A 23,496-nucleotide genomic window follows, 5' to 3' on the forward strand; every position below is an offset into this window, starting at 1 on the left:
CAGAATCCAGGAAAGAGGTAATGAGTAGATTAGTCTGGGTAATATGAGCAGAGGCAATTAAGAAGTGGCCAGAATTCATTTTAAAAGTAGCCAAGATAGAATTCACTGTTAAATGTGGGTATGAGAAGAAGAAAAGCATCAAATCTAACCCTACAGTTTTTGGCTTCAGCAGCTAGAGGGCCTAGAAGCAGGAGATCTGTAGGACAAGATCTGGAATTCAGTCTGGGACAGGGTGAACTTGAGCTATCTATCTATTAGGCATGTGAAAGGAGACACTGCTCATGAAATTGGCCATAGTGCTCCGCTGAGCTAGACACTGATACATACAGGCCATCAATGACTAGTTGCTGTTTAAAAGCATCAAAGCTATGACATGGATGAGATTACCAAATGAGCCAGTGGAGAGAAGAAGCCCAGGTTTGAGTTCTGGAGAGTGAAAAGAAGTGGCCAGTAAAGAAAGAGGAAAAGCAGGAGTGTGTAGGGTCCCAGGAGCCAAGAGAAGACGGTGCTTCAAACAGGAGACAGTGGTCAACTGACAGAGGAACAGAAATTTCTACAAAAACATGTGACTAGAATAAGTTTAAGAGAGAAGTGGGGGAGAAGAACTGGAGAGAAGAACAAATACATGAATGAATAAAGACAAGTCTTTTAAGGAGTGTTACTATACATAGAGGCATGGAGAAATAGGGTGGAGCTGGTGAGGAAGAAGGATCAAGAGAGGTGTTTTTTTGTTTTGGTTTGGTTTGGTTTGGTTTTTTGGTTTATTTGAAAATGGAAGAAATAGCAGCTTATTTGGATGATAATGAGAATCACCTAGAGAGGGGAAACCTGCCGGTATGGGAAAGAAAGGGATGAATTATTGGAACTATGATCCTGTGTGTAATAAGAGAGGGGGTGGCCATAGGTAGGAGCAGAGATATTGTGGATATCATGCAGCTGGAAACTTGCAGATGTCCACTGATGGCTTCCTGTTGCTTGGTGAAATATGAAGTTCACAAAGTGAGAGTAAGGATGGGGTAGAAGAAGGGAAGCTTCAGGTGACAGGTATGAAACAGTCAACCTGGACAATGAAAGAGGGAATCTGTGATGGGAATGCAGAATGAATTACAGACATCACCAAGGACACATCAATAGTTACAAGTTGAAAGCAAGAGCAATCTGATGGTGTTTCTCCACAGCCATATTCAGCTACAGGGCTGCAGGTGCAGAGCAGATAGATAATAGGATTTACCAGGGTTGAGTTGTACTTAGGGAGAATAACAAAGTTAGCAAGTGGAAGGAGAGCTGAAAGTGTGCAAGGAAACATAGTAGCTAAAAACGGAAGTAAGGGCAAGAGGAGAGGGAGAGACTGAAAAACTGGAGCATTACTGGGAGTCACAGTGGGGTAAAGGATTGCTGGATTCCAGGAACTAGAGAGTGTGAGCTAGTAAGACAGAAGAAAGCAGTCCGAGAAAGATGCCTCAGACTGGGCGAGGACACGGGAAATGCAACATACCTAATGGAATGCCAGTTAAGAGTGAAAACAAATGAATGACCCTTTCAACAATGCTTTCTACTGAATACTGTATTAGTTCTTTATTGTTCCTTATTATTGCAATGACAAATAACCTCAAACTTAATCACTTAAAATAATACAAATTAATACAGTTCAGTAGGTCAGAAGTCCAAAATGGGTCTCACTGGGCTAAAATCAAGGTGTCAGCAGGGTCATTCATTTCTGGAGGTACTCAGGGAGAAAGTATTTCTTTGTCCTCTCTAGCATTAAGGGGTGGCCCACATGCCCTGGCTCATGGCCCTCCTCCATCTGCAAAGCCTACAAGAGCAGGTCAAGAGCTTCTCATTTCACCTCATTCTGACCTTCTCTTCTGCCACCCTTTTCCACAGTTAAGGACTCCTGTGTCTGAATTGGGTAAACCCAGATATCGTAAGATCAACTGATTAGCAACCTTAATTCCATCTACTACCATAATTCTGTTTTTTTATGCAACATGACAAACACACTCATAGGTTCCAGGGATTAGAACATGGACATCTTGGGGCGGGGGGTGTATACTTACTACATTGTAACTATTTAAATGTCATCATACATCCATTTGTATGAATGGAATGTAACAGAAGAATATAAAGTCATACATATTCAAATTCGATTTTTCAAATTTCAAATTCGATTTTTCCCTGGATTTAACTTCCTAATAGCATTGCTTACACCAATATAAAAATTAAATTTGCAGAGCACCTATCTGATAGCAGGGTAGCAAGCCAAGCACACGATCAGTGGCAAGAAGCACCTCTGTAATTTAAGACTGGTCAGAGGCCATCTACATGAAACTTAATGCATAATCCTATTTCCAGGAACCTGAGCAAAGTACTTCAAGTTGAACATACATCTTACTTTGTTAAAACTGTACAACATTTGGCTTTCAAATAAAAACCCAGCTGGTTTATTCTTTCTTCCCAGCATGACCTTCTATAACAAATAGCAAAGTACTTGATTTCTTCATCCTGCCACTGGACTAATTTTTGCTATTCATGAGAAATGCCTGCACTGCACTTTTTTCGCCCTCCACTCTTCCTAGGGATGCCTTTCCTCATTGCTAAGGAGATGTGCCTCGTAGCCCAGTGACCTCCAGGCATGCACATCCTGGTGTGTAGTACAGTATGTTATGCTCCCTATAATGTCAGTCATTATTCTTCCTGACTTTACTTGTGCTCTCTGGTTGAAGCACTTAAGATTAATGAGGCATTTGTTCTCAATCAAGAAGCTATTTATGAATATAGTTCCACTTACAATAAGCTGTGTAGACTTCTCTTTCTTTCTCTCCATTACCAAGTGGAGGGAGGGAGGAGAATGATGTTTATTGAAAGGAGGAAGAAAGTACAGAAAAAAATGATTTGTGACTTTTTAGCCTGTAAGCAGTTCCCTAACAGGAAGGCCTCCACATCATAGCTATGTTGTCAGGATAACTGATATTCTCAAATGTGCTGTTCTGTTTGGTTAAAGTAAAATAATTATTACCACCCTGGCCTTTGTGAGCCAAGGTTTAAGTCTGCAGCCGTTTAGAATAATCTGCCTCTTCAGGAGGCAAGAGGTAATTGTGAAGCCAAATGTATTCCTTCAAATGGGAGAGTGTGGTCCTAGATAGTGGCTTACAGGGACACCTCAATGGAGAGGAGTAATTACATAAGCAACCACTTGACTACAAACAGCCACCACCCACTTGTGAATGCCCTGCCTTTAACAAGAATAGAGCCCTTCTGTTTCTACTAGTTTTACTGTATATGAGGATCAAAGTCAGCCTTTCAGGCTAACAGCCTCCCATCACCTGGTCTTAACAGTATCTCATGGAATTTAAAAAAAAAAAAAATACAGCATAAAACACATCACAGGGAGCAGCCGCGCCACCATGACCTCTCAAGGCCATAAGCCAATCTGATCTAAAAATCAATGGCTCTGATCTAGAAAGCCACTTCAGAGCTCTTCGTAAAAGAAAAATGTCAATGCTGTTGTCAGCTGGGAAATTGGATTCAGGAGATTATCCAGTTCTGGGAAAGGTCCTGTGGGCAGAACCCAGAGTACATATGAAAGGGTAAAGTAACTGCTCTACTCAACCACCCAGTAAGGCTAATTAACCTACATTAAGTAGATAACACATTCTAGTGTAATTACACTAGAAGTTAGTGCTGGATTAACTCTCAATGGAAACAAACAAAAATCATTCAAAAACCTTGTTCAAAAACTGGTCAGTTGCTTAGCCTTCTTCCCACTCTAAAAACAAGAAACTGAGGTAAATGGGCCTGGAAATCTGAAGGCCTGAGCACTGCCACGAATGAAGGCTGTCTTACCATACTGTGGGGCAATCCAGGGGGTAAAAGACTTACTCTCTCAAACCCTGGTTCATCATCTGTAAAAGGAGATTTCTGACAGAGATGAAGAACTCTTTAGTCCTTACATTTTATGGAAGCTGTATGCTGCTTAGTTTATATTTAAATCAATAGTTATTCTGAATTTGTAGGTCAAAGGTTGAAAAATAAAACCTTACTTTTCTACAATAAAAGACTTTCAAAGAGCATAATGATTGGCAATTTCTAATATCTATTATCAGTACCATTATTTTTATCTGGGGAGTTAAAGAGGGAGAATAAGGGTTGTGTTATGTGGTAAAGGTAACATACACCTTAAACTTACAAATTTTCTTTAATAATCTCCAGCCTAAGAGAACTTCTATTAAAGAGAGAGGGAAAGCACTACCTTGAGATTCAACAGAGATAAGTTAGGGTTGCTTCGTAACAGATGCACCTCCATCTATAGGACCCCACTCTCAACGCAAAGTGGGAACCAAAGACTACCTAATAAACCACCTTCGTCCACCCACCAATCATCAGGCAGAGTAAACAGAAAGTTACACAGGTTGGCACTTCATTGTTCCCAAAGATCTGACAAGCTACCACTTCCAAGAGGTCAATCCTTTTTACCTGAGACCTAAAAGTTGACAGACTAAGGTATACTCCAAAGACCAGGAGTTCAAACAAATGCATTCCAACAAATGACTTAGATTCTTCCGTCTACAAGCTTTAGCAACACCATTGGAGTGAGTTTTGTAAAGACCACTACCTCAGGAATTTCTAGAATTTAACTTTGTGACTATGATTTATGCAGAAAAAAGACTTCATTTTCTTTCAGAAGTCAAATAAAATAGCTACGTTCAGCCGTGGAGGGCATGAATGGCAACCCCTACCCAATCTATAGATATCACTTGCCTATGGTCAAGCAGTAAAAAAATAAACACCAAAATGTTTATTTTTAATCATTGCAATTGTATATTCCATTCTTTATAAGAGGAACAGAAAGGCAAATCCCAAAAGATCATCAAGGTATAACTTGCTCATATCTATGTGTTACTCCATTAAAAAAAAAAAAATAAGAAAAATAAAAGGCATAGTGAATAAATGTGAAAACATGTTTCATGTTTGCATTTTGATGTCCTGAAACCATTTTGGGGAAAAAAATGTTGTATTACAGAGATGCTATGTTACACATATGCAATATAATTTCATTATTCTACATAGTACAATAAATGCTATTCAATAGATAATAAATGTGTGCAATTACCTAGTTTGTGCATTTCATTATACAGAATGAAAACTCCAACCCATAAAGTGTTTTTTAAATTTTTCATTACAAAATCTGCTTTTTCATACAATGGCAATATTCACCCAAGAATATAATATGTAGCTACTTTTTTTAATACTGTATTACTTTCAAATAAAAATATTGAAACAAATTCTCCTAAATTAAGTGTAACAGGATATACTGAAATAAAAAAGAATTTAGAGGCCAATACATATTGTCATGCATTCCCAAACAGCAAGTAGATAAAGTTATAGTAAGGCCTTGAAGTCACTGGCCTGTTAAAAATTTCCTTTAGCTCATAAAGACTACACTGATCTGGTCAATAATTACCAGTGCCACTTCTATTCCTATACTTCCTAACACCTCTAACTAGGTTAAGAAGTGCATAATAAATTTAGTATGCTAGAAGGGCCCCAATTCTTAAGGAAAGCTAATTAAAGCAAAATGGAAATACAAAGCAACACAGAATCAAGGGATTTGAGGGTCAGAAGAGACCTTAGATATAATCTCTAATAGAACCTTCTCATTACATTGCTTTTAAATCTTTCTTTAATTTAGATTTTTTGTTTAGATTATATGTATGTGAGCTACTGTGTTTACCTTACCCTCCCAAGAATTATTTAAGGTAATAAAAAAGCCCCCTAGTAAGACATAGCACAAATGATACACGCTTTATTTGAAATTTTTCATACTGACAATGGAAAACTACAGCACAGGTTTAACGCTGCCAAGGACAGGAGACTGGAAACTTATGATTTGTCAAAGTCATAAATCTGAGTGTGATGTGACTTTCCATGATAAGTTACCAATCCTTACATGCAGTTTTCACCACCACTTATGGCACTAAAACAAAACTTCACAGCCCCTATCCCCTGAAAGGTCCCTGAAGAAATATCCAAATTACCTAGACAGAAAAAAAATCACCAGACAGCTACATTATCCTTAAATTTTAAGAAGAGAAAATCTCATCCATATTCCTTTTTAACCTCTTCAACCTGCTTATATTTATTTACCCTTTGGAATTTTATATTATAAATTCTTCAAAAGATAATATAGAAAATCCTATTTTTACTCTACATAATATTAAACACATGGATTACTTTTTAGAATAGTAGTAAGTATTTAGTTTACTGGCCCATTCCAGACATCTAACTAACATCTTTCTTCATAATCAGAAGTGTATCCCTAAAGGAGTATTCAGGTATTTCACAGAAATACCCATACTGGAAATTTTTTTTTAAGTGCAGGGATAAAAAAGAAAATGGTGGGAAAAAATCTCAAAGAAATCAATACAAATTCTGCATTTTTACAGTGAGAATACTAGCATTTTTAATTAGTAGTAACTTGCAGCCATTAAACAGTGGAAATCACAGATTAGAGAAAACTTTAGCAATTTAGATCAAAAGTGATTAGACTCACATTAAAAATTAAAATAATAAGAAACACATGCTAAAATCAGAGTACTGACAGTATACCCCTAAAAAGAGAACTTGGTAATGTTTGGCATGTGCTCTCAAGTCATACTGTAACAGAGTAAAAACTGCTTCAAATCAATTTTATAAATAGTCCCCAAAAGGTCAAAAACAAACAGCTGAAAATAAAATAATCCAATACAGTTGGGTTATAAGCCATAAGCTGAAACATAGCTTTCAGGTAGTTGTATCTATTTACCTGAGTGGTACTGAAATAGGAAAATAGGCACAAAGCAATAACATTTAGTTAGAATGATGGGATGTACAACCTGAATCTCAGGATAGACAGGTATTTGGGGGGTTCTTTATTTCATTTCATTTGAATTTGGATATAGAGCCAGGATCCTAGAATCTAAATTAGGGTACAATCCAAAATTTGTAACTAATCTCTTCCCCCAACACATTCAGGTGAAGCTGGCAGCAAGGCATCTTCTTCCTTGTTTTAACTGACGCAAATGGATAAAGTAAAGACAGTAGCAAAATGAAACACAGTGAGCACTGAAGCGAGACTCCGGAAACAGTGAGAGCACTGAAGGCCACAAATAAAGGTCTGGCCCATATCTCTGCGATCACAACCTTCTTACTTTATGTTTCACCCGTTCAGAAATGATCCAACACTGCACCAGGCATTAGGGGTGCTACAGAGGTCAATGAGACAAAGTTCTGGCCTCCGGTTACTTAAAAACTATCACAACAGTTGGGGCCAGAGTGATGTCCCTCGTTAGAAATGGTAAATAAAAAGACAGCTGACCACTGAGCATTGATTCCAGCCTTGCATACATCCTCAGTTACCTCGCCCAGGTTGACAGTAAGAAAACCAACTACCTTCTAACGTTAGATGAAATAATCCCTACAATGCCTTTGCTTCCAGAATTTAAATTATTGACGCCTGGGGCGCCTGGGTGGCTCAGTCGTTAAGCATCTGCCTTCGGCTCAGGTCATGGTCCCAGGGTCCTGGGATCGAGCCCTGCATCGGGCTCCCTCTCTGAGGGAAGCCTACTTCTCCCTCTCTCACTCCCCCTGCCTGTGTTCCTTCTCTCGCTGTCTCTCTCTGTCAAATAAATAGGTTAAAATATTTAAAAATAAACAAAAATAAATTATTGATGCTTACCTCCATGATACAGTTACTATTACAGTCTCCTCCCCGCCAGCCTTACTGAAATATAACTGACATATAACACTGTAAGTTTAAAATGTATAACATAAAATGTATAACATGATGATTTGATTTATGTATATGTATTTAGAAATGATTACCGAAATAAGATTAGGTAACACATCCATCACCTCACATAGTTTCTTTTACTTATTTATTTTTTCTGGTGAAAACTTTAAAGAACTTAGCAACTTTTCTTTTTTTTAAGATTTTTATTTATTTATTTGACAGAAATAGAGAGAGAGAGAGCACAAGCAGGGGGAGCGGCAGGCAGAGAAGCAGGCTCCCCGCCGAGGAAGGAGCCCAACGCAGGGCTCAATCCCAGGACCCTGGGATCATGACCTGAGCCGAAGGCAGCCGCTTAACCGACTGAGCCACCCAGGCACCCCAATCTTAGCAACTTTCAAGTACAGTACTATACAATAGAGTATTTCTAACTACAGTTGTTACTATGCTGTATATTAGATTCCCAAAATGTATTCATTTTAAAACTGGAAGTCTGTACCCTTAACCACCTTTATCTATTTCTCCCATGCCCCCCCACCCACGGTCACCAATTAACTTTCTGTTCCTATGAGTTCAGCGTGTTCTTTTAAGATTCCACATTTAAAGAGAGTATACAGTATTTGTCTTTCTCTGTCTGACTTATTTCACTCAGCATAGTGCTCTCAAGGCCATTTATGTTGTTGCAAATGTCAGGATTTCCTTTTTATAGCTGAATATGAAATTTCAGTGTGTATCTCTATATATACCCCTCATTTTCTTTACCCATTCATCCAACAATGAGAACTCTTTAAAATGAATCTTTAAAAAACAGAACAACCACATTCAAGTCTCACATATACCTTATAAAGATAAATATAAGGTATTTCAGTCTACCCTCTTCTTACTCTCCAGGTGTGCAAAGTACTCATCATAAAAGGAAACAGAATTAGCTAGAACAATCACATCTGTTGTATAAATATATATACCAAGCAAAATATGTTATTGGAATGTTTTTCATTCATGATGAATAGTAAGTCTTACATTTACAAAGTACATTTAAAAAGAAAATCCCAGGAAATAATTAGGAATTAGAGTTAGTGACGTACAAACCAGCAATCAAATGTCATCTGACCTCCCTTGCACTGTTAGATTTCCATTAGCTCCTTTGGAACCTCCATTAAAAGGAGTCCCAAGGCTTTTCTGGAACCTAAAACTGACAATGTGAGATTGATTCCTAAAGATGTCAAGTCTAAGGATACTTTTAAAATGCAATCATTCCAGCCACAAAATCCAAAGAATCATACTTGTCTACTAAAAATTAATATTGTAACACTCACAACCACACTAAATAAGGGATTTAAAGCCAAAATACTGATATTATCACTTACTCCTCTGCAATGCTTAAACTGCAATTCACTGATTTCTCAGGAGAAAAAAATAGGAATCAAGCTTCATAGACAAAGTTCACGCAAATGGATAAATTGAAAAAACAACTGGTGCACTTGAATTCAGATCATTTCCACTTAGAAATAAGATATTATGTGGATCTAAAAAAATCATTGTAAAATTGTATTCGAGAGTTTCCATTTCTATTGCATGGTATCAATAATAAAACACAAAAGACATTGTATTTTCTAAGGGTGTGAGGGATTAAGATTAACAGGAGCTTTAAATTAGTTCTAAAGAGTCGTTAATCTAGTATTTCCTTCTTAAGACATGCTAAAGGAAAACAGCATAAACTATCACAAACAGCCTCAGAATCAGGGTGGGTAACGTAGGCCTGGCCCTAGCTCTGCCATGCAAAGGACAATGGTACCTTGGGAAACAGGACTGTTCAGGGTGTGAGCAAAGGAGTCAAGCAGTAACTGTGGATGGAACAGAGAATTCTTCACACCTTGGTGAACTGGATTAGAATATCTCTAATCTCTAAACCTATACTTCAGGGTGAATGAGAGGATCACAGGCCAGACTGATTCTACAAAGCTTTAATTTGGCTCATATAATAAATATAAGACCTGCATGGCAAACAAGAACTGAATATACTTATTACAGCAGGACTTCCTGGCTGATTTTAAGATACTCTGTATTTACATAATTTTTGTTAATATAATGATCACATCAAAGGAAATACAAAAATGTTTTCTGGGCCCACTAATGAAAGACTTCTTAAATTGGAGATATTACCTCTAACACAAAACAGATCAGATTATTTGGGCTATAAAGAATGTCCATACTTTCCCTCATTTTTCCCTCACTACCTAAAGTGAATGCCAGCAATAAAATCATTCAGAAAGACATTCTCAGACATCTTTAATTTATAGTCACCATACGTCTCTTTCAACACTGAGAGCTAAACATACATATCATGCCATAAATTTTTATCATGCAAGGCATTTTCCTTATATTGTCCTTCAGGATTTTAATCTGGTTGCAAAGAAATTTAACTCATTAGAGATCATTGAGAAATAAAGCAAATGCTACTATTACAATTGAAATCATCTGCTCTGAGATTAAGAGTGAGGGATACAATGTTAAGATCTAACAGGTCCTAATTTTCAAAAATGTTCTGATGCTTCTTGAAAGAGAATTTTTAAGAAGTAACAAGGTAGCACATAATTAAATGGAAAAATAGGTGACATGATGGGTTAGTGGAATAGAACTTAATGCTTGGATGTAAGCTGAAGTTTCAACAGGGTTCATCAGGAAAAACAATTTAGATGAGGAGGAATCTTTGTACCCTAAGTGGAGTATCATTTGTTGTTGAAAGATTCTGTCTCAAGTTCACAGACTGAGACAGAGCAGTCTGTCTCACCTGGCAAAGAGCAGACTCCAAAGTTTGTTGAAGTGTGAATGTATGAATGAATAAGTGGGGAAAGACTCATACCAGTGGAAAAGTTATGTATGAGCATGGTTTCGTCAGGGGTCAGGGAGGATCCTCATCTTGAGTGTTACTTAGAATATTTATTTTCAAGAACTATAAAATAGACCTGGGCAGGAAAATGAAGGAATATTTTAGACTTGTTCTGATAAATTGGCATTCTCTGTAGGCTCCTGAGTAGAACAGTAACACCTAGAAATTTATTTAATATTTCTATGATGAATAGAGCCACCAGACAGGATGATTTGAAAAGAGAAGACTAGAAATATAGTAAGTGTAGAAGTGCACACAAAAGCATGTGTACAACCTTACCTTATTGCTAGATTTAAATGTGTTCACAGTGGAGAAAGTGAGAAGAGGGGTTAAAAGATATTAAAATAGGCCACTTACGGCTGTCCATGCATTTCTTTTGCAGCGGGCACATAGCCATCCATCACATATCTCGTGAGAAGGGATACCATAGCAACCTATAAAATAATAGTATGGATTCATGAATTAGGTCTTTTGCATTTTGGTATTATACATCTTAGCACTGAATAACTAAAATCAGAACAACTGCCCACCAGTTGTCACTGCTTAGAACAAAACATAAGCAAGGCTGTCTCAAAGATACTTTTGGCTCTCATGCCTTATGGCTAAAAGGATATCAGCCCCAGGAAACATGAGAGTATGGGTCTTAATCATTACTAATGCTCACAATAGTTATCAGATAATTCTTGAATGGGCAATAATTAAATTTCTAATTTGTTGGGTCTAGTTCTTTACTCATACAAAACATATTTCAAAGTTAGTTGCAATTCATGAAGGAAAATTTGGGGAAGCTTTAAAATAATACAATAAATAAACTTTGACATATTTTGTAAATTAATATAATTTAAAATTACATTTCAGAAATTGTTTAATTAGCTTTAATTTCAATGATAGGGACAGAGGATGCACAATTCATGGTTAGTGATGAAGGGGTATCTTCAGTTCTATTTGTCTATTCAATACATGCCTGACTCAAAATAACTGTGTAAGGAGATAGCTGATGATGCAAATATAAGCAGCAATTATACAGTACCAACAAACATGTGTTACTCTGACTGCCTTTCAAAGGGCTTTGAAAGATTTAAAGAAGTAATTTTTAATATCAAATTTCTATTACATTTAAATGAAAGAGAAAATAACAGAGATGTAATTACCAAAGAAAAGCCTATCATAGTTAACTAAGACTATAAAATGTTTAGTTCAAGCATATGTTTATGAAACACTATGGCCAAACTGTATAGCTTGTACATTCAGGAATCAAAATTAAATCCTAGTTTTTTTGTGAAATGATGCATTGGTTGTTAGATACTTTAAATAATGTAGGGTGAATGTGTATATATATATATGTGCGTGTGTGTTACAGATTGATATAAGTACAACAAGAAGGTTGCTATATTTCAAACACATTATGTTCAAATCTCTTGGGAAGCTGACAGTATCTAATCAATCAATAAATGATAGACAGCGAGGCTATTTCAACCCTAACGTAAGTCTAGTGTTTCTCTGGGGTAAATACAGAAGGTAATGCCTATATTATAACTATTCATGCTACACTGACAGAGACCATACATAAGTATGTTAACATGACATATGATTTGGTAAGATCTGGAATATTAAAATGCCTTAAAATAGACTTGCAATAAAAATTAGATCCCTTTTCACATTTTAGAGGACTTACATGGCAGGCAAATAAAAAAAAAGGAATTTGCCATTTATCCCATGATGTGAAAATACCAAATTGTGACAGGTATGGACCCTAACCATCTCAGTCCTGTGGGGAAAACAACTGTAATGACTGTTCTCCCCTGGAAGGCAACAGAGATCTCCTTACCCTCACAAAGAATAAAAATTAAACTCTATAATTAAATTTAACAATAATTCCCCAAATCACCAAAGAAATATTCATGTCTCTTTAAAAAGTACAAAGAAAAATAATCATGAATCAACATCAGAGGTTAAAATTAAGTTTTTACAAACTATCTCTTAAGTAAAATTCAAATATGTGAAAGGAGCCCCACAATGACCCCACATCTGGACAACAAACAGAACAAAACTGTTCTCCACTGATACTGCAGAAAACTATAGAAAAAGGGATTATTATACTTACTCATACTTTTATCAGAAGAAATGTGAGAAAAAATGATCTAACCATTAAGAATGCCAATAGTTCAATGCAATAGATTTGGTAGGGGACAAAACGGTGAGAAACAAAGATTATGTGAAGCACTGAAAAGTCAGTGATTGATGAATGAGAGATTCATTTACTTGCATGAACCCGTACGCAGCACTTTGCACAGGAAATCAGAAGACTTGTTCCATCCTCTTCCAGAAAGGCATTAGGCGGAGAATATTCTATATTTTCTTCACTATAAATAAAACACATCTCTGGAATGAGGGGCTTAGTCTTTCCTCCCGGAGTAACCACTTCGTCTAATTTTGTCTCCCATCTAGAATCATTTTCTTCATTGCTGCTATCTGGCTGAAAAACATAATATTCCCACATGAGTGAAAAACATGCAAAAAAGTTCATTTGTTCTGGTCACTCAAATCCACTAATAGCTGTTCCATGCACTAACTTCCAGCTTCTGTTCTTCCTGTTGTTTTCCTTGATACAACTATTAGCTTTTTATCAATGTTCCTCTTCAGGCTCCCATCCAGAAGCTAAGCTGTAGAAACAGGAGGACATTCTGTGCATCTGCTTGTATGAAAAAGTGATAACCTGCTAAAACTATATTCTTACATAAACAGTTCAGGGAAAGCATCAATTTTTCTGAGGAATTTTTATTTCTTTCTTTATTTTCACTAGTTTAGCAGACCTGGTTTCATATACTGAAGAATTTTACCTGGTTACACTTGAAGGAATGTTTTCAAAGACCTCAGTTTTAATCTGTGCAACAGTTTTTAGAGAATTTTTGAAGGTTCTGCCTCACCACAAAGTTTTTAAAACATCAAGACAGAATGACCTGGCAAATGTCACTAAATAAGAAAATATAGTGTGCAAAACAAAACTGTCATCTCTCACCAAAATATATGAAAAACATTTAGCGCTTAACTGAAATTCTAATTAATGAACTATCTTATCTCCAGAGATCCTATATTAATAAGTTTCCCTATATCTTATAATTTTAGTGAGAATTTTTTTAATTATTGGGGAAATACAAAGGCAGATTATGATATAGAAATAAAAGTCAATAAAAAGTTAACTTTTTCCAAGAAAACAGACATTCAATGACTAAACGGAAAATAGTTTGTCACTCACAAGGGCCACATCAAAGACAAGTGAGTTAAGTTTACTTTCTATATTTTCAAAGATCTGAAAATGTGGCAAATCACACAATTTCATGCCCTGAAATGTCTGAACAAAAAAGTGTTTATATGAACTCTAAAAAAGAAGCAATCTTAAAATACTTCTGATTCCATTATTGATAATATAACTCAGAACACAGTGCTCACATCAATACACTTTATTATATATTGTATCTTAAAATAGGTCACGAAATTCCACCTTTACTAGATTCCTGAGGATCACTTTGTCTGGGTTAGTGTTAGAGAATGTGGCCCTCAGTGAGCTAAAATGCCATCAGTATGACATATGGAATAACACTGAAAACAGTACTATGCGCAGCTAGTTGATGAGGGTGAATAAACAATCCAGCTTGTATTGAGTCCTGCTGTATTTTATGGATGTTCCACGTGGGAAGATAGAGACATTTTAAATGTGGGCCCAGAGCTGACATATTATTGAGAGTGATATTTTCAAACACAAAACAGAGACTAAGTCTAAGTTCTCTCTTTGCAAAACTTATACAACATATTGTTAAGCTTTCAGTTCTATGTTTCTTGATTAAAAAGACTGGAACTGCCCCTTGACTGAAATGAACAATGACAAATAAACCAATCATTTATTTTAAAATGATAAAGCACTACCAGAGAAATGTCTTTCAAGTAGCACTCAGAAATTCTGTTTGCTCTTTTACAATGGCCATGTAAGTATTGATGTCTCCCTTTCCGTGTGCATACTTACCTTACAATGATTCATCTGTGTTTTTACAGTCATACAGAAAGTGAAGCAGTGAAACGAAACCTTGACAGTGACCCCTCCACCCTTATTACCTTGTAGTAGGGCATGAGGAGAGCACAGATGGCACAGTGTGGCTCCATTTTGGCCATGGCTGCATTATACTCCTGTTCAGCCACAAAGTTTGGGGACTTCGTCTGCCAAAGGTGGACCAAAGGCTTCGCCCAAGACTCTGTTTCTTCCACTTCCTCCTCAATTGACGGAACCTCAGGCAATTCTTGCAAAACAAGGCATGAAAACACAGTGAGCATGGGACCCAGGGAAAAACAATCCCGTTATGAAAGAAGCAAACATTCCAAAGTATCATTGATATTAATGTCAGACAGGAAACCTATTTTATCCTTCAAATACATTCTGAGAAACAGAACAAAAAGAATGTCCTTTTCATCCTCCTCATCTTCAAGGGATAGGTCAGATCTGATGGCCAGACAATGAGCCCCCTTTTGATACCCTCCCCATCCCTGCCAATAATAACTAAACTGCTCCCTCCTTCAATTTCACTACTTCTGTGAAATTACCTTCCAGCTAGCATAGGAATTCACTGGCCCAGTAACTGCCTTACCAATATTTTCAGTTTCCTCACCTAACATTGTATATGGCTTAATAAAAATGTATTAAATGAACTTCATTTAATTAACTTTTGGGTTCAAGAATTCATGACAAATAACATTTACAGAGCACGTATCACGTGCCAAGCAATACACTGCCATTACATGAATATGAAAAACAATTCCTATTCAAATCTTATTTGCTCAATATAATACTCCCAGAGGGTCAAATCTCTTAAACATGTATAACTGTTAACATGAAAGAGGCAGAGATCTACTCCACAAAAATACCACTTTACAAAATTTTATAGAAGGCCAGAAAAATACAGAAAGATATAACAGGTTAAGAGAAAAAATTCCTAATGCCTATAACAGAGGACAGTATATGAGAACAAGTGACAGCAATCACAGCTACCTCTAGTACTTAACATCTACAGCTGTGACACATTCTAAAACTCCTCACCACTAGCTGTCATAATCTAACAAATAGATACTGTGGAGCAATGTCCTCAAGTCCCAAGGCACAGGTGCTTCTGTGAACCAGTGTGCTCCAGCCCCTTGCCTTGTTGACTTACCTGTTTTACAAAAGTCAAAATAAATTTGCTGAGATGAAAAAATAAGAAGAGCTAAATGAGGCTGAAAAGAACTCAAAAGACATCAAATGCCAACTGAGATGAAAGGGAATGTTCCTGCTTCCATGTTGGTGGTGGTGGTGGTGGTATTATTATTATTATCATTACTATTATTAACAATGGAAAATGCTTAGTACTTAGCCAGGCAGTGTCTGAAAACAAAAGGTAAGAACCTTAGCCTATGTTTGCAGTGAAGTAATCTGCCACTAAACATACACTACTTCCATCTCAGTCTCCCTATAATACAGAATAGAAGACTTCCTATGAAGACTTAGATTTGACAAATTAAAGATGGGAGTAGAAAATTTGACCAGGAATTTGAAATACCATTAAGTCCTTAACTCATAGGCTAATATCTCCCACATACATACTAAAAATGGGATCTAAACAAAAAGAAATATTTTGGGTTTGAATAGCTATTGCCTCTTCCTGATATTTATCATATCACTTGCTTTATTATAAAAGGTTGAAACACACAAGATAGATGACGCTCCTATCCCTTTGATTGGTCATAAGTTAATGTGAGGAGTTCTCAAAATATTTTTAGGGATAGAGGAAATACTATTTAATTCCTAAAAGCCTAACAACAAAAAAGAAGTAAAGGAGGGCAATTCCTAACAAGAGAGCCAGAGAGCAGGAGGGTGTGGGCAAGCCGTGGCAAGACTTGACCTAGGATAGCCTGATTCAAATTGAGCTTTTCTCAAACTTTCTCAACAGACCTGGGAGAGAATCCTGCTCTACAGATGTCCTTCCCCAAAGATGAGGCTGTACTCTGGCCCAATAAGTATTCACCTGGTTTGGATAATCTCTGGGCCAGAATACATAGTGAACACCGTAACTATGTAATCCCATCAATTAAAAGTATCATGGCGGGGCGCCTGGAGGGCTCAGTTGGTTGAGCAACTGCCTTCGGCTCAGGTCATGATCCCGGAGTCCTGCGATCGAGTCCCACATCGGGCTCCCGGCTCAGTGCTTCTCCCTCTGACCCTCTCCCCTCTCATGCTGTTTCTCTCTCTCTCTCTCTCTCTCAAATAAATAAATAAATAAAATCTTAAAAAAAAAAAAAAAAGCATGGCAGCAACACTATGCAGCACCAAGTACAGGGAACTGTTAGTCCAGAGACCTACCTTTAAATTCAAACCCTTTGATTCAGAAGGCCTATGGCTTTGGGTAAAACTCATACTCACATAATGAGAATTCCTTTCTCACCTATTTCAGAGTTTTTTTTTTTCTCTTTTTAATATTAAAATGAAATAGTAAATGTAAAACTTCTTTTTAAAATCTAAAGTGCTGGAGTTCTTTGTAAAGTCCAAAGTGACATATAACTGTATATATTATTGTGTAAAATCCATCCAATCATCTTATTTTCATTTGATCTGTTTATCAATTAAATGCTGTAATACTTTATGAGAAGGAAGAGAGTGCATTTAATCACAAGTACATGGTGATTATTCACATTTTAATTTAGCTTTAAAAATCAAAAACCTTGGCACATTCTTGAAAGTAAATATTCTTTCTTCTTGAAATTTCTTCATTGCACCCTCCATCTCCAAGAACTCTTGCTTACCAAATTGACCCATGGCATGTTCAAGGATAGACTCATCTGGCTATTGTTTTTTCTAGATTTATAACATTCATTTAACTATAAATCTCAATTCCATAGGGAACCAAGAATGTTGGGGGGAGGAGGGAGTCCCTCTGGGATTATCTAAAAACTTTCATCATCTCATTATTTCAAATGAAAACTCTCCCTTTCAGCATCTATTCCTGTTCCTGGTTCCATTTTAGTAAACCTTCATCTACTTACTTTAAAAAAAAAAATACTTCCACTTCCAATATACAGAAGAGGAAAAATGCTTTTTCCATTGCAGCTTTTAAATGGTCTGACATTTGGCATCACTATGCCTAGGAATTTCCTCTCTTCCTCCCTTCAACTACAGTTGACTAATGAACCTTTAATGCGTCACTGTACTTTCATTAGAACATAATTATCTCACAACATGATGTATTTTAAAACATGCCATGCAATAAAAATAGATTCTTACATTTTTTAAACATCAAATTAGTTCAGGGTGCCTGGGTGGCTCAGTTAAGTGTCCAACTCTTGCTTTCAGCTCAGGTCATTATCTCAGGGTTGTGAGATCCAGCCCGCATCAGGCTCCATGTTGGACATGGAGCCTCCTTAAGATTCTCTCTGCCCCTCCCCAACCCTTCTCTCCCCTTCTCTAAATAAATAAATATCAAATTAATTCTCACAACATCCTCATAAAAGAAAAGGGCCAGGGTAGATACTATCAAACATAAAAAGACATGAACACTGTAGGTATTTAATGAATACCAATATTTTTATTACTAAAATTGTATCTTTTTTCTACCAGCATACCAACAATCAGAAGATTGTGCACAGTTCTGAGTCTCATCCTGAATGCCAGTTTGCTGTGGATTCAGGAGAGAGTGAGGCAAATGAAAAATCCCTTGGTGTAAGCACATCAAAGTTTGGGAAATCTGTGAAAACATTACCAGCAGTTACTGTATTCCTAACAAGAATAAAAGAAGGGCTAATAGTGTACCAGCAGATCAAAGTAAGGTCTGTGGACTCCCAGAGACATGCAGCACAATTTCACAAAGTCTGTATAGTCAAAAATACTTTCATAATAACATGAAGACATTATTTGCCTATGTCACCCTGGCAACAATTTTATTAAATTTGTGATAAACATGGGATATATGCATAAAGTACTTCTGCTGCACAAAAGTTCAATAGTTGTCTTGGGGAAAAGTGCATGTGCAATTAGTTGAACTGCAAGTTGAATAAGATGTCTCTTTCATGGAACACCATTTTTACTTCAAAGAATGATTAACACACAAACTAGAGTAAGTCAGATTTGGGTCTGGTAGGAATTTTCATGAAAGTAAACAGAATAAGTCTGTCAGTTTAATAAAAAAAAACTATTCAGAGTATTTGTTGACAGTGGTAAATTCAAGTTTATCAGTCAAAATTAGAATTCTGGATAATATGTATCCACTATTGTAACCTTGACAACTTCCCAATACTTAAAGCTGTTTCTGATGGGACTGATGGTGATAATATCCAATATAATTTTTAAATATTATATAAAGAGACCTACACAACTCAGATATGTTTACCAATGCATTATGTTCCAAAATCATGCATGTGTAAAAGAATCACTCAAAGTGAAGACAAACCAGTGAATCCTTAGCTTAATAGAGTACAAAGAGTTCGTTGACGTGATTTCAGATTCCACATTGCAACTAATCTTTAAAAAACTAACACATGCCAACTTTTGGTGTAGTGTCAAAGAAGAATATCCATAATTATCTGAAAAGGCTATTAAAATATTATACCCCTTCCAAGCACATATCTGTGTGAAGCTGGACTTTCTTCATATACTTCAACCAGAACATAATGCAGCAGATTGAATACAGAAACAGATGTAAGAATCCAATTATTTTCATTAAATCTAATATTAAACACCTTTGCAAAAAAAATTGTGAAACAATGCCACTCCTCTTTTTGTTTTTTATGATTTGGGGATATTTTTATTTTTTATGAAAACAAATATAACTATGAATTTATTATTGCTACCTTTAAATGAATTAATATGTTTAAAATTTTTCCTGTTTTAACTTCAAGCAAATAAATATTGAAAAGGTGAACCCATGAGAAGGGAAGGGAAAAAGGAAGGGAAAGGTCATGATAAGATTAAATGAAATCTCTTTGGGGTCCTCAAAACATTTAAGGGCATGGGGGTCCTGAGAGCAAAAAGGTTGAGAATCATTAACATAAACATGACTATATAATATTCATCAAAAATATTAGTATCACAGAGTTACTGTTGAACAAATACAGCCCTAATAAAAGTAGCGCAGACTCTGTTCTCACAGCCAGGCAAGAATTTCATAAGCTATTTTCCTTAATCAATTTGTGATCCTTAAACAAAAGGAAAACAAGTCAATACTGGAAGAAGGCATACTTTCCTCTCAGTTCCTTCATTAAGATCTACAAGGTTTGTTATAGTAGAAAACAAATTATATGCCATCAGAACTTCATTTTCTTTTTTCTTGGTGAGTCTCTTACTTCATGAAGGCAATCTAAACTCACAAAAACATTCCCGTTACTCTGTAGTGAGTAAAATAAAGTTAAAAACACACAGTAGTTCCTTAAATTTACATAAACTCTTGTACAGAATTCACAGAAGCAGGTTATAACACAGCTCTAGACACCATGTTTGTCCTGAGTAAGGAAATGTAAGCAATGGCTTAGGTGGCCTCCTATGAAGGATGGCCAGCTCCCAAACAACCACTATTATGATGGGGGGATGGGGAAAATACATACTACCTTGGATAAATATACTGAAGTCACCTGTTGAAAATGTTACTGCCATAACAGAAGCACCTTGAACAGCTGCTCTGAAATTTTTCAGTTGCCACAACACTAAAAAAATAAGGTGTATTACCTTATAAAATAACTTGCCTATAGGCAAAATACCAGCTCCTAGATCAAGCACACAATACACAAAGATAGTTATTTTTAACAGTATTAAAAATATTCTCTCTGGTAGGAGTTGCAATAACTTATACCGGACAAAATACACTTTAAAATAAAGACTGTAACAAGAGACAAAGAAGAACATTATACCATAATAAAGGGGACAATCCAACAAGAAGATAAAACAGTTGTAAAAATTTATGTACCCAACATGGGAGCACCCAAATACATAAAACAGTTAATAACAAACACAAAGGAAATGATAATAAACAATAATAGTAGGGGACTTTAACACCCCATTTACAACAATGGACAGATCATCTAAACAGAAAATCAACAAGGAAACAATGGCTTTGGATGACACACTGGACCAGATGGATTTAACAGACATATTCAGAACATTCCATCCTAAAACAGCAGAATACACATTCTTTTCAAGTGCACATGGAACATTCTCCAGAATAGATCACATTTTAGGCTACAAAACAAATCTCAACAAACTCAAAAAGACTAAAGTCATACCACATATCTTTTCTGATCACAGTGCTATAAAAACAGAAATCAACCACAATAGGGCGCCTGGGTGGCTCAGTTGGTTAAGCAGCTGCCTTCAGCTCAGGTCATGATCCCAGGGTCCTGGGATCGAGCCCCGCATTGATCCCTGCTCAGCAGAGAGCCTGCTTCTTCCTCTCCCTCTGCCTGCCTCTCTGCCTACTTGTTCTCTCTCTCTATCTCTCTGTCAAATAAATAAATAAAATCTAAAAAAAAAAAAAAAAGAAAAGAAAAGAAATCAACCAAAATAAAAAATCTGGAAAGACCACAAATATATAGAGGTTAAGTTAACCAGGTAATAAAAGGAGAAATAAAACAGTACATGGAAACAAATTAAAATGAAAACATAAACATTTGTGATGCAGCAAAAGCAGTTCTAGGGGGGATGTTTATAGCAATACAGGCCTACCTCAAAAAGCAAAAAAAAAATCTCAAATAAACTACCTAACCTTACACCCAAAGGACCTAGAAAAAGAGTAACAAACAAAACCTAAAACCAGCAGCAGGAAAGATATAATAAAGATTAGAGTGGAAATAAATGATATAGAAACTAAAAATACAGTAGAACAGATCAATGAAACCAGGAGCTGGTTCGTTAAAAAAAAATCAATAAAATTGATAAACCTCTAGCCAGACTTATCAAGAAAAAAAGAGAGAGGAGCCAAATAAAGAAAATCACAAATGAGAGGGGAAAAATAACAATCAACACACAGAAATACAATTAGAAGAGAATATTATGAAAAACTATATGCCAACAAATTGGACAACCCAGAAGAAATGGATAAATTCCTAAAAACATATAAACTACCAACACTGGAACAGGAAGAAATAGAAAATTTGAACAGACCGATTACCAGCAAACAAATTGAATCAGGAGTCCAAAAAACTCCCAACAACAAAAGTCTAGGACCAGTGGCTTCACAGCAAAACTCTACCAAACGTTTATTTTTTTTAAAGATTTTTATTTATTTATTTGACAGAGAGACAGAGAGAGAGGGAACACAAGCAGGGGGAGTGGGAGAGGGAGAAGCAGGCTTCCCGTGGAGCAGGGAGCCTGATGTGGGGCTCGATCCCAGGACCCTGGTATCATGACCTGAGCCGAAGGCAGATGCTTAATGACTGAGCCACCCAGGTGCCCATCTACCAAACATTTAAAGAACAGTTAAGATGGGTAAGGAGGGCACGTGTGGTGATGAGCACTGAGTGCTATGCACAACTAATGAATTGTTGAACACTACATCAAAAACTAATGATGTACTATATGTTGGCTAACTAAACATAATAAAAAAAATAAAGAACAGTTAATATCTATTCTTCTCAAAGTATTCCAAAAATAGAAGAGGAAGGAAAACTTCCAAATTCAATCTATGAGGCCAGCATTACCCTGATACCCAAACCAGATAAAGACACCAGAAAAAAAGAGAACTATAGGCCAATATCTCTGATGAATATGGACGCAAAAGTCTCCAACAAAACACTAGCAAACAAGATCCAACAATACATTTAAAAAACCATTCACCATGATCCAGTGGGATTTATTCCTGGGTTGCAAGGGTGGTTCAATATTCACAAATCAACCAACGTGATACACCACATCAATAAGAGAAAGAATAAGAACCATATGATCATTCCAACAGACACAGGGAAAAGCATTTGACAAAGTACAACATCCATTCATGATAAAAACCCTCAACAAAGTAGGCTTAGAGGGAACATACCTCAACCTTATAAAGGCCATCTATAAAAAACCCACAACTAACCTCACTCTCAATGGGGAAAAATGGAAAGCCTTTTCCCTAAGGTCAGGAACAAGACAAGGATGTCCAGTCTCACCACTTTTATTCAACATAGTACTGGAAGTTCTAGCCATAGCAATCAGATAACAAAAGAAATAAGTAAATAAAAGGCATCCAAATTGGCAAGGAAGACGTCCAACTTTCACTATTGGCTGATGATATGATATTCTATATAGAAAGCCCAAAAGACTTCACCAAAAAACTTTTAGAACTGATAAATAAATTCTGTAGCGTCAGAGGATACAAAATCAACGTACAGAAATCTGTTGCACTTCTATACACCAATAATGAAGCAGCAGAAAGAAAAATTAAGAAAACAATGCCATTTACAATTACACCAAAAATAATTAGATACCTAGGAATAAACCTAACCAAAAAGGTGAAAAACCTGTACTCTGAAAACTATAAAACATTGAGGAAAGAAATTGAAGATGACACAAAGAAATGGAAGGATATCTCATGCTTATGGATTGGAAGAACAAATACTGTTAAATTTCTATACTACCCAAAGCAATATACACCCTTAATGCAATCCCTATCAAAATACTAACAGCATTTTTCACAGACCTAGAACAAACAATCCTAAAATGTGTATGAAACCACAAAAGACCTCAGATGGCCAATCTTGAAAAAGACAATGGAAGAAAGAAGGAAAGAAAGAAAAGAAAGAAAGAAAGAAAGAGAAAGAAAGAAAGAAAGAAAGAAAGAAAGAAAGAAAGAAAGAAAGA

General features: G+C 36.2%; 1 protein-coding gene across 11 annotated transcripts in view; it reads right to left on the reverse strand.

The window, feature by feature from the left end:
* Window positions 1-23,496, reverse strand: part of KDM4C (lysine demethylase 4C) — a 478,025-nt gene that overhangs the window by 143,040 nt on the left and 311,489 nt on the right. For all 11 annotated transcript variants that reach the window (XM_032392299.1, XM_032392301.1, XM_032392300.1 and 8 more), the window contains 3 exons: window positions 14,766-14,947; window positions 12,918-13,131; window positions 11,013-11,089 (listed from right to left, as the gene is read on the reverse strand). In XM_032392299.1, coding sequence (XP_032248190.1) covers window positions 11,013-11,089; window positions 12,918-13,131; window positions 14,766-14,947 — 473 coding nt within the window. The remainder of the gene's footprint in view (window positions 1-11,012; window positions 11,090-12,917; window positions 13,132-14,765; window positions 14,948-23,496) is intronic.

Source organism: Phoca vitulina, unplaced genomic scaffold (genome assembly GCF_004348235.1).
Source record: "Phoca vitulina isolate PV1807 unplaced genomic scaffold, GSC_HSeal_1.0 scaffold67, whole genome shotgun sequence".
NCBI lineage: Eukaryota > Metazoa > Chordata > Mammalia > Carnivora > Phocidae > Phoca > Phoca vitulina.